Source organism: Octodon degus, unplaced genomic scaffold (genome assembly GCF_000260255.1).
Source record: "Octodon degus isolate 3935 unplaced genomic scaffold, OctDeg1.0 scaffold00036, whole genome shotgun sequence".
Classification (NCBI taxonomy): domain Eukaryota; kingdom Metazoa; phylum Chordata; class Mammalia; order Rodentia; family Octodontidae; genus Octodon; species Octodon degus.
The window spans coordinates 15,879,069-15,896,689 of record NW_004524612.1 but is presented as its reverse complement, the minus strand read 5'-3'; the positions used below and the strand labels follow the sequence as shown (position 1 = coordinate 15,896,689).

Genomic DNA, 17,621 nt, shown 5'->3' with positions numbered 1-17,621 from the left:
CCTGAAAGTAGGTCACCAGGGGACTTTTCGTTAGATGTTTTTATGCCAAACAATGAGCCAACCCAGACCACTCTGAGTCAGACTAAGGTTAACGTAGGAGTTAGGGAAGCTTAAACTAGAAAGGGGCCTCGGAGGCCTTGAGGGTCTAGCAAGTGTGGTCCTCAGGTGCCGCTTGGCCTCTGTCCTATCCAAATGGCTTATTAAAAGAGAATGGTGAGAAGGAAAATGTTTTCCACGTAGGTAGGTGCAAAAATTGTCATGGCGGCACCCTCACCTTGCTTGGTACCTAAGGGCTTGTCACATTCCAAACTTAATTGCCCACCTGGTTCTTGTGAATGTGTCCCCTCTGGCCTCTGCTTATCTGACCAAGGCCTGGTTATCCTTTCTCTGCCTTTGGCCAGCCCTCCTCTGCACATATTCTCTCTCTCTCTCTCTCTCTCTCTCTCTCTCTCTCTCTCTCTCACACACACACACACTTGCTATCTTCTGCCTAACTCACCAGTCTATAGTACTTCAGAAATCTGTTCTTTTCTAATTCTTGCATGATTTTGATTAAAGGAGGGGAAACTCCTCGTATAACTCGCTTACGATAATACAGGCCCCTGGGGGCAGGGCCAGGACTGGAATATCGCACAGGCATTCACAGGTCAACCTCCAACTCTCAAGCATTCGTTCATTCATTCATTCATTCATTCATTCATTCATTCATTCATACTATTTGCTAAATACCTAACATGTGCCAAGGACTGTTAAGAGTTGGAAAGAAGAGTGAAGAAAAAGCCCTCTCTCATATCAAAGTTATAGCCCAGCAGGAGAGATGGAGAGTGAACAAAGCCTGCGGACATAGGCCATGGCAGATGGTCACTAGCGCTATGATAAAAGGGGGCAGGGTATGGGAATGAGGAGGATGTTTTGGGAATGGAGTGACAGGGACCATACCTGACCCCTGAGAAAAGAGGAGGGATCCTTGAAGATCGCTGGGGTTCTCGCATCCTGGGGACTCTTGCGGCTAACCACTGCTTCTGGCTGTATTTCAGTCAAGCACCACGTATTTGCTTGGAGCGAAGAGGACTGACTGTGCTTGAGGAGAGATAAGGTGGTGGCCTCCAGGAAAGCCAGCGGAGGGAGGCTGACAGAGCTACTTCGTCACACGTTGCTCTCTTTTTGGGTCTTACCCTGCCTAAGTAGTTTCTGTGTTGCGCCCCAGAGTATCCTTGAGCACAGATGTTAGCAAACGCCCCTCTTTAATTCTATCCCTTGCCCTGTGCAAAGCCCCTCACAATGCCACAGGCAGCTAAATTAGACAGAAATATTATAGGCGGCCAGACAGGGCCAGGCACTCTAGGAGACAAGATGGAAGACAAGGTGACTTTGCAACTTGGAAGAGACACACACTCCCAGCTGTGGGCCACACCTCAAGACCAAGACAAAAGAGGAAACACAGCTACATACTTCCCTAGGGATGGGCATCAGGATTAATATTCTAAATAGGTATCAATCACCTTGAAAGATCCCAAAGAGTCATTTACCCAACCCCCAACAGCGAGAGACCCTGTCATATTAATACCCACTTGCTATATGACTTGCTTCCTCATTTGGTCCCGGACTTAATCAATTTTACCTCAGCAGTGGTGCTTGTAATCTCTTTGGGTGACCATAGTTTTGTCCCACCTCATGCCCACCTAAGTTAGTTCTCATGTTCTCCACCACCTTAGACCTGCCTTACCCCAAGGTTTTACTCTATAAATTCCCTGGAAAAGACAGCTTCCTGGGGTCAACCCACACAGGTACCCCTTCGGTCCCTCCCTCAGACAGAAACTTTCTTTCCCCCAATAAATATATTCTACCCTTAACCTCTGTTTGTTCCTAAAATTTATTCTTTGGTTTTAGAGAACATGAACTCATCCTGGATACCTTTCAGGTTGGGAGTTTCATTCCTCTATATCAACAAGACTGAGGAGGGCCGACAGACTGAAGTCTCCTAACAAGGCACAGGAGGTCACTGAGATCTGGTTGCAGAGAATATATGAATGTGCGCAGAGGCCCAAAGCTTTGATTCTGGGAAGACGTGAGCCCTGAGGACTCCTCAGGTTGCTCAGTGTCAGGGCTGGAGGGGACCACGCAGACGAACACTGGCCCGACACAGCCCTTCCACCACGATTGCAGAGGGAACACCAGACAGGGCAAGAGCTCCGCACCCCCTTCCTGGCCCCAGCGCTCACTGTGATGTCACCAGGGCCCGGCTGTGCGTGCGCTTGTGATGCTCACGGATCAGCTGCCCTGTCATGGTGTCCACCCACATAGGCTGGAGGTGAGGTTGGGTGATCCTGGGCTTCTGGGCCAAGATGCTCTCGCTCCTAATTTCGCTACTCTTGGCACTCAAGGGACAGTGCCAGGATGAGCCAGGTGGGTGGCAGGCCAGCCTGCAGCAGAGAACGGGGAGCGGTGTGTCCCCTCTTCTGTAGAAAGTCCTGAGGGTGCCACGTTAGAGCCAAGGGCTCAGGAGATGCAGGTGTAACTGGGGAAGCCAGTGGGCTGGTGGGCATGGCTCAGTGGGACGTTTCCTGAGTCAACTCGGGGGGCCTAGGCCCAGTGTTCTGGACTCTGAGGGGGCCTGGAGTGTCACCTGAAGGGCAACGCAGCAAGCAAAGGTGCTGCTCCCAGCTCCACCCTCTTCACAAAAACGCAGGATTCTTCTGGCTCCAATGCCCCGAACAGGGAGGGGTTGGGGACCTGGAGTAGGGCTGCCCAGCACTCTTCTGCAGGACCACAGTGGCTTTCTATCTACACAAGTTGGTTTCATGTCATTTAATTTGTGCTTCCCAGATGGACCTGACCCCAAGAACATGCCATGCTTGCCTTTAGACCCACTTGCTGTCAGGTCACTCCCAGCCTATCGATAACTTTCTCTGCTCAGTTTTGAAGAATGACCTGTTCCTATAGTTTTTGTTATTCGGGTAAGCTTTAGAAGTTGATTTGCGGGACTATTTTAAACTGTAATAATGTTAGCCCTTTGCCTCTTCTTTTGTTGTAAATTTTTTTCTCCTAATTCTTTAGTACTCTTCCAACTTTCTTTTGGACCAAACTGAGCCCAAAAGTTGACATAACACATTTATCCCTATTTTTATTATATCACTAGGTTTTTATTCGAAACGTGGATGGCTTTTTCATCCCAAGGTTAGGAAGCTAATCAGATTTGTTGAAAGCAAGGAAGTACAGACTCTGAAGCCAGACCGTGTTCTAGTCCTGTACCTTCTGTGTCTTGCTACGTGATCTGCAGATGAGACACTTGCTAGGTCTGTATTTGTTCCGTACAATGCCCACTTTAGGGCTTGTGAGGATCACATATGTGTAAAGCAGCGAGAACTGCGTCTGGCACTGTAAATGTCAGTGTGTGCTAGCTGTTTATTATTCCAGAACTTTTATGGACTAGGGTTTCCTAGAGTTATACTTCCCACCCTGAGTTGGGAAGAGAACAGAGAGGGGTTGGATGAGGGGTGACAGAATACGGTGGACAGCAGGAATGAGTTCTAGGGTTCCACGGCATTGACGGGTTCCGCAATCTGTTAAAATGAGATGGCAATGCTATTTTTCTTGCATGCACATTATATGCATACAGTGAACTGTCACCCAGCCACCCCTCGTCCAGGCCCCTCTCTGTTCTCTTCCCTTTGACCTCTCCAGCCTCTAGTGCTCCTTGGAGATGAACTCTCTTGGCTTCGGCTGTGGGCGAGAGCACTGGGCGTGTCTCTTTCTGTTTCTGGCTCATCTTACTCAATGTCCTCCCTTTCCATCTACTTGGACAAAAGACTTGTCCTTAGCTTATGCTGTACAAGAAACTGATACCAAATGTAAGTATAAACGTAATAGCTAGAAGCACTGCAGAACGCCCGAGAGAGGACCCTGGCCCGAGAAGGCCTCTTCTTCGCACTGCCTGCCTGGGCCATGGGCATTCGCCTCGGAGTTGTGGAGAGTTGCGGGGGTCTCTGGTGATTTGCCTTATTGTGTTTCCTGAACTCTGATGTGTGAGGATCTGTAGAATAGTGAGGTTGACTGTCAGCCTCTCCTTCATCCTGGTAAAACAGCACCGTACTCGAAAGTACTCCAAGTGTTTTGGATAAAATTCTTCTAATTACAGGATATGTTTCAAAACAATGTATTGAGGTCAGTTTCCATATGGGTTGAGGCTGAGTGTATTGTGTATTATATGAATGTATGTATGTGTGTATTTATAAACCATCTTTCTTCAAAGTCATTTTATAGTTATTTTATAATTCCAACAAAGCAAGTCAGAGTTTTACCTGGGAAATTTTAGTATATATATATATATATATATATATATATATATATATATATATATTTCTGTACCAAATGCTTTTTTATTGTTTCTCATTTTCCTGGGCTGACCACTTGCAGGATTCTTTCAGGTATCTTTTGCTGGAGATCAGGCCCTTGTCTATTTTGTGTAGCATCTGCTCCTGCCCTGTCTCCCCACCCTGCCACACACCTTCTTTGGGTCTTGCTAAATCGGATCCCCCAGCATATCACCTCTCAGGTCCAAAGCCCCTCTGCCACCTGTCTTGGACTCTAAGCATTCCTCTTTGCCCCCAGCGCCCTGAGCTCTCTTGGTAGGAGGTATGGGAGGGCTCCTGCTGGGACAGGGGAATCTCCTGATGCTGTCTGACCTGCGTCTGTCTTCTGCTTCCTGCTCCTGTGGTGTGCTGGCCAGCAGGGTGTGTGTATGGGGACAGCTGGTGGGGCTCAGCTCCTTATCCCTTAGTGAGCTCAGCCCTGTCCCTCCTCAGGGTCCCTGGTTATATAAACGAGTCAAGGTGGCCTCTGTCTATTGGTCCCTAACTTTTTGTTGCTGTTGTTCCAGTACATTGGTGCTTCTTAGTTCAAAAGCCTGTAATTGCAAACTTACTAGTTACATATCATTCACTGCAAACACAGCCCCAACAAGCAGAGCTGGAGCCCTCCAGAGCCGGCCTACTTTGCACACCTGTGTGAGGTCACACCTACGTCTACTAGTGGCAGCAAAGGGATGACCTGTAAGCCACTGCTGTCCTTAGCTGCTGTCTGACTAGACTCCCCACAGTTTCCTGAGCAGCACCCCATCCTGCCTTAGTCCCTGGGAGGTCTCACACTGCCAGGGGTGCCCCTGTTTGCCAATGATACAAACAGGGGCACCCCTGTTCTTCCACCTCACTATGGGCTCTCACCTGGGTGACCCAGAAGACTTTTCATTTCCCAGTGTGTCGAGGACGGAGCTCTCCAGTAAGTTTGAGCCCTAGGGGTAGAAAGGACCTTGCTTTCTTAGCTCCTCCACCCCTGTGGGATTAGAGGGGTGGACTCTTCATTACTTCTGGTTATAGCTAGTGATTGCCCATAGTAATTTTTCAATGGCCAAATTACCACACGGTCCTGGCTCCTAATGGCCTGGGGCCTCTTTGGTGGGCCTCTTTCCTGGGTCTCAGTTCCCAGAAAGTGAGGAATGGATGCTTTATAAAGGGAGTGCAATTTGCCAGTGCTTTCTGGCTGTCCCTGGAGCCACTCACTCGCCCTCACTGGGCTTTGTGCTGGCCTCAGCTGGAGAGGAGTGGGCAGCATGGGCCGAGGCTTTCTCTGCACAGCTCATGTGCCCACGGGCTCTTCTTTCAGAGTCTGTTCACTGTGGCTACAGACCAGCCTTCCTCAACACCTCGTGGCTGCCGTTCCGCGAGCTGCTGCAAGTCCAGGACGGCGAGTTCCCCTGGCAAGTGAGTATCCAGATGGCCCGGAGGCACCTCTGCGGAGGCTCCATCATACATCGGTGGTGGGTCCTCACGGCTGCACATTGCTTCCCAAGGACCCTGTAAGTGCCTGGACCATCATCATGTCTTGTACCGCGTCTCATCTTCGTGTTGTCTGGGCCACCGCGCTGGAGTAGCGCACAAGGCCTCGGAGCCCACGGGTTCTGGACCTAGTGTGTTCCAGTTGCTCTGGACCCCAAGTCTCTGCTCTCCACCCACTCTCTCCTCTTCACCCCCTCTACCATGCACCAAGGTAGGCTGCTTGTACCCGAGTATCCGCATGGGGTTCCCTTCTGCCCCCTGCCTTCTGCTATGAAGGCAACACATTGGACTGTTCATTGTGCTTGCAATCCTTGAGCACCTACTGTGTGCTGTTCCAGGTACTGGGGGTGCAGCATTTGATGGGACAGCCCAGCACTCAGTCACCAAGGAGCTCCCAACCCCTTCTCGAGGACACAGCCATTCCCCTTCCATTGGCCAGGGGTTCCCTGGTGGTGGGAGTGCCGGCTCAGACACTGACTGGAGTCTGGGCCCACCCCTATCTACCTGACATCTAGCCACCCCAAGGCCACCAGGACACACCCACTACTCTGGATTTCTCAGTATTTACAGCTGTAATTCCTTGGGTTGTGAATGTGGCTAGGAATGCGCCACACCCCCTGACTATGGTTAATCCTAAGGCTTCTGTATTCATTCTTCAGATTTGAAATGGCAGTGGTAAATGTCACTGTGGTCATGGGAGTCAAAGCTTTCAGTGACACCCACTTGGAGAGAAAACAGGTGCAGAAGATCATTATCCACCAAGACTACAGGCCGCCCCACCTGGACAGCGACCTGGCCCTGCTGCTGCTGGCCACGCCGGTACAGTTCACTCCCTTCAAAATGCCCATCTGCCTGCAGGGGAAGGAGGTGTCCTGGGACCGCTGTTGGATGGCAGAGTGGGTATCAGCTTATGGGTACGGTATGTGTCTCCCCTTCGGAACCCAGAGAAGGTCCAAGTTAGGCTGCCCTGGGGTAAGCAGCATGACGCTTTGGGTGAAGGAAGACTTGGATCTGAATTTGCACAAGATCCTTTGTACACACACACACACACACACACACACACACACACCCCTCCCCTTCTCAAAGTTAGTGCTGGAGGTGGAACCTAGAGCCTTTGCAGTCAGCTACATCCCCAGCTTGCTTGTTTGTTTTTGTTGAGACAAGGCAGCACTAAGTTGCTAGTTTGCCCAGAGTGGGCTTGAACTTGCAATCCTGCCTCAGCCTCCCAGAGTGCTGGCATAATAGGGACGCCCTCCTACTGACGCCCTCCTACTGACGCCCTCCTACTGTACTTGTACTTGGCTCGTCACTTTCTTCCCCTTCATCTTTTGTCACCTATATGACTTCATCAAGCAAGCCATATAGTTTAAATTAGAATTATACAAGTAAGGTCCCCACTAAAAGTTTAGGACAGATAAGGCTCAAGCAGAAGGATCAGAGGTTCAAGTCCAAGCTAGGAAACTTCGTAATATAGTGATACACTGTCTCAAAATAAAAAAAATTTTAAAAGGGCCTAGAGTGTAGCTTAGTGCAAAAGCCCTGGGTTCAATACCCGTTACTGGAGTGAAGTAGAATAAAGAAAAGCTGGGTACATAGGGGACTCTCACAACAGGATAGCAATGATATTTTTTTTTTTTTTTTTTGTATGTATGTGGTATTGGAATGGAACTCTGGACCTTGGCCTTGTAAGGCAGGTGCTTATGCCCCTCAGCTATCTCCCCAGCCCCAGCAATGATAATTTTTATGGCTCCTCCATAAAATTTAGTTCATCCCTTCAGGGGATATCTGACAATGCCCATTCCCCCATCTGCTGCCCACACAATCGATCATCTTAAGATAATGCCAGCCAGTGGCTCTCTAGACCAGGGAAACTAATGACTCCACTCCTGCCCCACTGGACCCTGGGCTGGCAGGAAAGGAGTGGAATGGGCCGAAGTCCAAGAGCTCCTGTGGGGAAGGCCCTCGGGCTGTTTTGCTCCCCCAGATGATGCGTCCATTCCTGTCCTCCTGGTTTTTGCAGTTGGCTTTGTAGAGGCCCTGAACACCTTGATTCTGGGGTTGGGCCCTTCTCCACTCGGCACAGGCAAAGCCTGGCTGCCAGGTGACAGGGGTCGTGGAGGCAGCTCCTCCTGGTGCCCTGGCCAGGCTAGGTGGTAGCTTTTGGTGGCTGCTCTTGGAGGGAAGGAACGTCTCACGCTGAGACACGAAGCAAAGAGCCATTGCTGGGGCTACTGAGTGGGACCTTGCCAGGCCATCTGTGAGCAAGTGACCCATGGCCTTTCAGCCCTCTGGGGCTGTCACCTGGTCAGGGGGTCCAACGACATGAACCTCTCTCCCTGGCTTCCTCCTTTGGTCAGGCACATCCTGGAACATGCAGCTGCAGAAGCTGAGGGTGACCCAGCTCAGCTGGAAGGCGTGCTCGACACGAGTGCAGCAGCTGTCCACAAAGATGCTTTGTGCCCGGCAGGAACTGGACACCAATGGCAACTGCTGGGTACTCAGCCCCCCGGGACCCTTCACACCTGCTCCATCTCTCTAGATTCCCAGGGAGACCCCTGGCCCCATCCGTGTTCTCTGGCTGGAAGCCCCCCTGGAGGCACACAGACTGTTGCTTCTTTTCTCCTTCCCAGGGAGACAGTGGGGCGCCCATGGTGTGTGCTAACTGGGGCACCCACAGGCTCTTCCAGGTGGGCGTCTTCAGCTGGGGCCTCACCTCTGGCTCCCGGGGAAGGCCCGGCATGTTTGTGTCTGTGGCTCAGTTTATTCCATGGATCCAAGAAGAGACACAGAAGGAAGGCAGAGCCTACACCCTGTCTGGAAGCCCTGAGAGCTCCCTCACCTGCAGCCCCCATGGCCTCCTAGCTCTGGGCCTGGGATCTCAGGTGCTGCTTGCCGCCATGCTCACTTGATAAATGGAGTCACAAGGTGTCAAAGTGTTCTTCCCCTCTGTTCTCTCACATCTGGCCACAGACACCAAGGTGCATCAGGAAGATAGGCATGGGCTCAGTTCTCCTGGATACCCGACCCCATGGGGGAAATATCCAACACAGGGCTGGGAAGGGGTGCACCAGCTTATGGGGGACCCAGTGGAGAGCCCTGGACTCTGACAAGGGGGAATATCCTTGGGATAAGTGTAGGAAAGTGCTGAAAGGAAGATCACCTTGGGTTCCCTGTCCAGGAGCAGAGATTCGCCTGGCTAAGTGTTAAGGGCTATATCACCCTGGAAGTCTCTTTTTCTTACCTCATCAGTGCCCAGCTCTGCTTCTAGTGGGGTTCAGTGTCCAGCACAGACCTGTACCCAGGAATTCCCCCGCCCTGCAGTGCAAATGCCTTTGTGCCCAGGGCTAGGCTCAGGGGACATTGGTCCAGTTTGGAGCTTGAAGTAGGAAGTTATGACTTGGAATTTAGAGATCACCCCTTTCCTTCCCTCTTCTTACTAGATCAAAAATGGGAGCACCAGGGAGTTGGGGAAGCGGTGCTATCTCCCCTCTCCGTTTCCAGGGGTGATTGAGGGGACTGCTGTCGGGTGGCCAAGGTAGCTGCTGGCTTGAGTTTCCTGGGAGTCAGATTGTGCAGGAGGGGGAAACAGAGGTGCTCTTGGGTTGGACATGTGGGGAGGGGAGAAAGCAGGACCAGACTGAGAAAGCCTGCCCTCTGAGGCGGGGCTGGCCTTCCACAGGTGCCCTGAATTGGGGTGAGGGGCTGTCATCTGAGACGCCCTGCCTCAGCCAGCCATTCAAATTAGGCTTTTCCCAGGAGGGAGCTAAATAGGATTGATTCAGCCAAGGAAATTCTGAGAGCTGATGGTTGAGGAAATAATGTATCTAAAGGAGGGAAGGGGGCAGCACACCACAGCGGGCGCCATGCGGGGAGTGGAAACCGTGGTGAAGTTGCCCGATGCTCCATCCTCACAGACCGAAAGTCTAGCAAGTGCCGACTCCATCCTGTGCAGCTCAGTTCACCGGGGTGAGCCTTGGGAGAGCCCAGGGGCAGCCAACAAGGACGTCCTGCTGCTCACTTGGTCACAGGGCAGCTCCAGCTGCGGCCCGGGTGCTGTCCTTGCGCACACAGTGCACAGACACAGCTCGGGAAACTCACGGCTCCCTCTGAGGAGGGAGAGGATCTTCAGGACTCTCTGACCAGGGAGCCACTGTAGCTCACTCCCACTGTCTCATTCCAGAACCGTTAGCTGTCCTGCTGTCCATGACAGTACAGCGTCCTATTGGCTCACTGTGTTGCATAATGCTCCTCATGTTTTGGGAACAAGAAGTGGTAGGATCCTTACACTACCTGATAACACACATACTGTAGGGGGTGAGAGATGAGTCTATAAGAATCGGGGTGCTAACACATTGGTAAAGATTTTAGGGACCAGCATGTCTGGACATCCCCAGGATGTTCCCTTATGGTAAAGGACAAATTGTTCCTCAATAGACCTGGTATCACTATGAAAGATGCGACAGTGGTGGGTCCTCTTTGGACTGTGTAGAAGCGTAAGGCGTACTGGGAAATGGTACTCTCACTCATTTAAGGTGACTGTTCATGTTTCCAGTGGAGACCGAGGCTCAGGGGAAGAGGGGGCTTTGCCCAGAGCTCAGACTGCGGGACAAGCCACACTGCCAGCTCACCATGTGACCTAGAGATCATTTGGCACTGAGGCACCCGTGTGAGCACCTTGCTCCACAGGCTCGTTTCCTCCGGCCCTGGGGCCAGGTTAGCTCAGGGGAAGGAAGGAGCGCAAACGCTGGTGCTGGGCTGCTGAGCTCCCAGTGTGCTCCCTTTCTAATCACAAGGCTACCACTGTTAGGATCTCAAAGCTGTTCCCTGCCGTCTCCCATCCAATACATCTGTCTGGCATGGTGAGGGGTGGGGAGAGCTACTCTCCTTCCAACCAGTGTGGCATTTGCAGACCGCTCACCCCCAGCTTAAATTAGTGAGGATGCAGGGGTTGGTCCTCCATTGCCATATTTTTCCTCCCAGCGAATCCTAGTGCCTGTCTGTCCACGTGGCCATGGTGGAAGCAGACATTACAGTGCCTGACAAGACAGGTAGGATGGCTGTATGTGGCTGGGGAACCTGAAGCAGAGTGCCTTTATTTTTTTAAGCAGAGAGCTGTGATGCTGTGATTTAATTCCTGCTACACTGCAGGATTGTCATACGGGGCAAGCAGTGGTCCATGGGATGGAAATTTAAGGGGCTCCAGTGAGCTTAAGTGGTATGGATGTGGTGGGGCCATGGCACTGACCTTGGCTGCAGTGAAGCCTCTCTTATACCTTATACCAGCTGACACAAGGGACGCGATCTCCGGCCTGCCTCTGCAGAGCCCATGCAAAAGGGCTGGGGCATGGACCCGTGGACCCATATGGGGTTGTCCTTGAATGACATGGTGAGGAAAAATCCTCTCTGTAGGCAGAGGTCTGGGTGGTGCCCTGGGTTACCTCCTCCACATGGAGACCTGGGCTGAGGTACACTTCTTGGGCAGTAGTGTATAGCCAGGCCTGTTGGGTAGGCTTGGAAGGAGCAGGACTGGAAGGCCAGCAGCAAAGAGCTCAGGAGAAGAATCCAGAACAAGCCAAGTTGAAGTAGGAGCCTAGAGCTTTGGGAATTTTAGTAATTCATGTTAGTTACACAGGATAATGGGTCCATGCACACCCCTGGGGCTCTAATAGTCTTGTCCCCAGTCAGCAGCCCTGCATGGCAGCACCTAACGAGGCCACTGTGAGGTCAAGGCTTGCTATAATTCTGTCACCTTCAGGAGCAACTCTGGGCAGGGTTCTGATTCTTTTACAGCCAGGTATAGAAGCTTCTCTGGCTCCTGGATTATAACTTGGAGTTGAAAATTTGAAGTTCTGAGATTGTTGGGTTTTAATTTTGCTTTGCTTTTGCTTCTGTAAACACTCCACCGCATTCAGTGACTACGTACTTCTTCCACTAGAGCATTCTTTTGCAAAAGAACAGTTCCTTCTAACAGGTAACTGATGTTAGGCATGACCAGTAATCCTTTGAGTCACTGTTTTGGTATCACTCACCACGGGCTCCCCAAACCCGCCATCCCCCAGCAACGAGGTCGAGGTCATGTGTGACTGCCTTCAGATCAAGCCAGGCCTATGAGTGAATCCTAGATTCCTATTTTTGCTATTGTATTTCCTGGAATCTCAGTACCAAGTGCTTTATCAGGATGCTACCAAAAAATAAAGGACATTTCCTATGTTTCTAGCAGCAAGGATACATCTTGGGAGACAGATGCTTGCAGACCCCCAAAAGGGCCTGAGAACAGCTGCTTGCGGGAGCTCAGGAGCCCAGTGCTGATGGTCTCGCGATTCTCTCTAGCAGCATGGAGAGGATTTAGGCCAAACCTTAAGACTACTGTCTGCTGAATGCTGGGGCCTGTCCACAGCTACTATGGGAAAATAACTTCTCTGTCTTCTGCCTCCCAAGCTTGGCTGAAAACTTCAATTCTGAGAATCCCAGCTTCTAAGTGCTCAGTCCCAACCACCCCTGGGAGCATCGGAAAGGCAGAGGGGTTGCTAGACACCAGTGTACAATCTCGGGGTGCTGACACAGTAACTGTGGGTCACAAGAACGTCAGGGTGGCTCCAAGGGTCAGCTCTACCCTCTGTGAGAAAGTGTGAGCCAGTGTTCAGCCTCTGTGCTCCCCCTGCTCCAATGCCCTCTCCAGATCCTTTGCTGTTCTTCCCGCGGTCCTGGCAGGCTGGGTCTTAGGGCCGAGTTCCCCGGCATCCTCAGTGCTATGGGGCTGCCTTCAATAGGTACCAACAAAGGCAGGACAGGAGCTGAGCAAGCTTGCCGGGCTCTGTCTCTTTCCTGTTTAGGCCCCTATGATGCCCATAGCTGGGTCCCTTCAGGTTTCATTCTTTTCTGTGCCACCACATGACACAGCACTTGCTGTCCCCCTGGGTCCTAGGAATGTTGAGGTGATGTCCTCCCCTGTGGCCTCCTGCTGTCATGAGCCAGGGCAGCCTGTTCTTTGTTCTGTCTGTCCTACACTTTTAGGGCCTACACTGAAACACCTCCACTCACACTTTCAGAGTGGAACTCTGCCCCTGTCCCGAGCCTTCCCCAGTCACATGCTCAGGGCTAGCCAGCCGCAGAAGCCCAGCCTCCCGAATTACACCTCCAAGCTATAAATTCAGAAAGTCACCTGGATCCGTGGAAGGTCAGCTCAGAGCAGCCAAGCTCTAAGACCAGATTGCCCTTCTTACCAATCTGAAGATGTGACATCAGGAGACCGATTGGTTGTCAGCGTGCAGTCAGCTCCCTGGGGAGAAACCCAGCTCTGGGGTCCTCACTCTGCACAGTTGTCCACAGTGGATCTGGAGTGGGACATCTGTGGAATTACACAAATTATCTGACATGCCTTAAACTAGAACTGGGGCGCAGCTGCCACTGCAAAGCACAGCGAGCCGCTGACATTGGTGGGGAGCAGTTTGCAGCTCCTCATACATCTCGTACCCCAAACAGCTGCTCTCGCCTCCCCCAGGTTGTGCTGACATCCACACAGATGCCACCAGGACCTAACTGGGTCACAGAGGGTGGGGTGGGCTGACACAGGCCCTCAGGCCACGTCCTCCCTGCACCTGGCTCCCCATCCCCGCTGGCCCGGAGCTCAGAGCACAGAGCCCACAAGACCCTGCTCCCTGGATGTCTGAGCAGAGGCCCTGCTCCCCTCTGGAGCCTGGGAGTGGGCATGCCTGTCCCTGCTGGGGTCCTGGCAGGGAGCCTGTCCTTCCTGGTGGGCAGCCTGATGCCACTCTTGCCTGTCGTCTCCCAGGGGAGCTTCAGGGTGCCCAGGGCCCCAGCACGTGCTGGGCAGCAGGGCAGAGAGAGCACGAACTGCAGAGTCAAGGCCCGTATCACAGCTGACTCTGCAGAGTGGGGAAAGGGCCTGCCCACAGCCACCCGCTGGGAAGGGCTGAGCCAGCGTACAGCTTGGGCCTCCATCCGGGGCCTGCCACGCCGGCCCTCCTTCCTTCTCCTCCTCTGGGAGCTTCGTGTTCTCTCTCTCTCTCTCTCTCTCTCTCTCTCTTTCTCTCTCTCTCTCTCTCTCTCCTCTTTCTGTCTCTGTCTCTGTCTCTCTGTCTCCATATCTGTGTCCCTCTCTGTTTCTCTCTCTGTATCTCTGTCTGTCTGTCTCTCTGTCTCTGTCACTCTGTGTCTCTATCTCTCTGTCTCTCTGTCTGTCTCTCTGTCTCTGTCACTCTGTCTCTCTGCCTGTCTCTGTCTCTGTCTCTGTCTCTCTGTCTGTCTCTGTCTCTCTGTCTGTCTCTGTCTCCCTGTCTATCTCTGTCTGTCTGTCTGTCTCTCCCCCCACACACACACTCGCAGGGGTCTGTCCGAGCATGACTTTGGTGCAATCACCACCGACATCCTTTTACTGAGGGAAGACCTGCGGTACCTGAGCAAGAACCTGGATGGCTACCGCAGGCTTGGGGCACAGGGGCCCCACAGGACAAACTTTCACTGAGAACTGGGTGCCCCCTCCTGTGCACACGCACCTGAGGGGCTGCAAATGCTGCCCAGGCAACAAGATGCTTTGCCCGCTGAGCTGTTTCCAGAGAACACCCAGGCGAAGAGCCTTTCTCCCTCATCTGCACGTCGAGCCCTACCTGGCAAAGGAAAGTAGAACTCGGTTGATGAATCCTAATATTTTACTTACAGCTCTGAGGCATGTAGCAAGTTCTCATTATGATGAGTCATCCCTGGGATATGTCCAAGAGTGCTGAGATAAATTTTAAAGCCTCAAAACATGTAGGGGAAGAAGCTACATAGTCATTTTCCCTGAAGTGAAATCCATTATGTGTGCAGTTGTGGGAAGTGCTGATACCTACAGCTCCTGCCACCACCGCAGTGCCAGCTCTCCACACGCCTGCCACACCCTTGCTGCCTCTTGTGGGAAGTGTTGGGGCTGCAGGGTCAGGAAGACTGCTTGGTCCAAGCTGAGCGTTAGTTACTAAGTTAATCCCTCATCGGCCACTCACACCAGGTTAGACTGGCTGCCTGGTGTGGACCCGCGCTCCTTTCGGTACTCTTACCATACATGCAAAGAACTGCTCAGAACAATTGGTGAAGGTGAAGTTTTAACATTTGCTTTAGGACACAAAAGCAGAAGAAAAAGTCCAAAAGACATGGCTGCCATCTTTCATGTCTTTTTTCTGACATCAGATACAGGCTGGCTCATCAGAAACCTGCTAGATCTCTGGCCAGAAGACCGGTATCAGGTGCAGGGCGTGCGAGTGGCTGCCCTGAGCCCGTGGCCAGCAGCACACAGCTGGTTGTCCCGGCCACCTTCCCATCCATGGTCTCCTGCTTCAGTCAGACTCAGTAGTTTACCTTAATCAGGCAAATTTGCCAAGTAGTCCGCCATTTCTGAGCTCTCCAGCCACTTCTACACATTGAACTTCGAGACTTCTGCAGCTCCCATGCACCACTGTTGCCTCCCACCGTCCTCTGCCTTGTGGGATGACCGCAGATCGCTTCCAAGGCTGCACGATGCGTGGCTCAGAACAACACAGTTGTCAGGGTCGCGGGCGCAGAGTCAGCAGGGCCAGGCTGCTCCCAGCAGTGCGGTGCTGGGGAAGGCTACACTGCAGGCCAGCCAGCTTCTGCTAGCCCCTGGGGCTGGGGCTGGGCCCTGGGGTCCCTTTTCTATGTAGATGGTGGTCCTGTTGGAGAAAGGACCCACTCCACACAGGTAAGATCTCATCTTAAAGAATTAGTCTAAGAAACGCAAATGCTATATAAAAACGTTCAACATCATTTTGGTCATTCAAGAAATGCAAACTGGAGCAACACAGATTCCCTCCCACCCCGGAGAGAATGGCTGTCACCCACCAACAAATGCGGGAGAGGCTGTGGGGGAAAAGGAGCCCTTCTCCACTCCTGGTAGGCGCGCAGGCTGGTGCAGCCTTTAGGAATCAGTGTGGAGATTCCACAGAGAGCTAGGATTGGAGGTTTTACTCAACTCGCTACTCTCCCACTGCGTATTTTTCCAAAAGAACTGAAAACATCATACCATGATGACAGATGTGCACCCATGTTCATGGCAGTTCAGTTTGTCTAGTCAGATCTTAGAAACATAAATGCCCATCAACTGAGGAATGGATAAAAGTGATCGGTATTTGTACACAATGAAGTAGTACACAGCTATAAGAAAGATCAACTCAAGGCTTTATAGGTAAATAGATGCAACTAGAGACCATACTCACAAGTGAAAGTAACCAGGCCCATGTGTAAACAGCGTAGTTTCCCTAGTGTAAGAACCTGAGAGAGTAAATGAATCTGAAGGGCACAATAGATGCTGTGAGAGGGAAAGAATCTGTTGGAAGGGGAGGAACACCTGGGATGAGGGAAAGAAGAAGGAAGAAAGAAAGAAAGAAAAAGAGAAAGAAAGAAAGAAAGAAAGAAAGAAAGAAAGAAAGAAAGAAAGAAAGAAAGAAAGAGAAAGAAAAGAGAAGAAAAGAAAAGAAAGACCATATTATAGCCTAGGTAATTGCATTGCTGATTTCTGCTGGTCTAATGAAAGGAGCAGTTAATGCTTAGGTTTTTTTTCTTCTCCTTTTTAATTTCTTGTAACTTTTTAAAACCAATTTTGCCTACTTATACCTGGTAATCTAAACAACTAATTTGAAGACAACATTATGCAATATAACCACCATTGCTGAATTCCTGTTATTTTGTTTAGTGAAATTCTGTATCATTTCTAATGTGTGTATGTGTTTTTACTATTATTTTATTCTTTTAAAAAATGAAGACCTAGTCTGCCCGACCGTTTTTCACCAGAGCTACTTTCTGAGCTCCCCGGGCTGGGACATCAGCGTGGGCGCTTTGAGGGCTGCAGTGCATCCCTGACGAACACTTTGCTGCCTCTACCCACAGCCATTTCTGTTGGCAGACCATCACCCAGAGGACGCCTGCTGGGGCCCAGCTCTGCCCCCTTCCCGGCTGGCAGGGACAGCCTCTCCCTGTGCTGTCCTTCGCTCGTGCACTTGCTCCACATAGTGTAAGCTCTGAGAGGCGAGGGGGCAGCCTGCCACCTGCGGTCAGCTCCAAGGTGGCTGTGGGAATGCTCCACACACAGTGCCGTGCAGGAAGATGTCTCGGTTACTTTTCCCTCATGGCTGGGCAAAATACTTGACATCCAGGATTAAGGAGGGAAAAGTTTATTTAGCTCACAGTTTGTGAAGGTTTTAGTCCATGCTCAGCTGGCTCCAAGGCAGAGCTGCACATGGCAGAGGGCAGCCATTTGTAGCAGCAGAAAATAGCAAAACAGCAAGAGCAAAAAGGCAGGAGCAGCGGCGGCGACAGCGGCAAGCCTCCCTCCCCTCCTTACTGCCTCCAGGCAATCTGCCTCAGGGTGGCGCTCATACCCATAATCCTAGCACTGGATCTTGAATTAAACACAACCCCTAGAAGCCCACCCCACTGACTGTGTGAGGCTTTCAGGGGACATCTAGACACAAACCACAGCAGAAGATGTGGGTGACAGCCCCGGTGACCGTCCTCTGCAGGAGCCCACACCTGGCTCGTCCGGAGATGCTGTGGGCTGTGAAGGAGGGCGTTCATGCTGGTGCACTTGGGCATGAGAGTCCGGGGCTTGGACTACTGATGGTAGCCTCAGTTCACACACAAGTAGCTGGAGGGTCCAAGTCCAGGGACCCCCTGAGGTCCCGCTGGTGACAGGAGTGCTGTCCGCAGTCTGCATCCATGCTTTGCTCTGCTCTGTCCCCTGGCCTGTTTGGAGCAGAAGCCCGGGCTCCTTCCCCAGTT

The 17,621-nt window shown here is 51.8% G+C and overlaps 1 protein-coding gene across 1 annotated transcript; it reads left to right on the top strand.

The window, feature by feature from the left end:
- The first annotated feature begins 2,288 nt into the window (after positions 1-2,288).
- LOC101590959 (serine protease-like protein 51) lies at positions 2,289-8,743 on the top strand. Its single transcript, XM_023714634.1, has 5 exons — positions 2,289-2,406; positions 5,662-5,854; positions 6,494-6,753; positions 8,192-8,328; positions 8,465-8,743. Exons 1-5 carry the CDS (start codon positions 2,346-2,348, stop codon positions 8,741-8,743), a joined length of 930 nt encoding a protein of 309 aa, XP_023570402.1. The 5' UTR covers positions 2,289-2,345.
- The last annotated feature ends 8,878 nt before the right edge of the window (positions 8,744-17,621 follow it).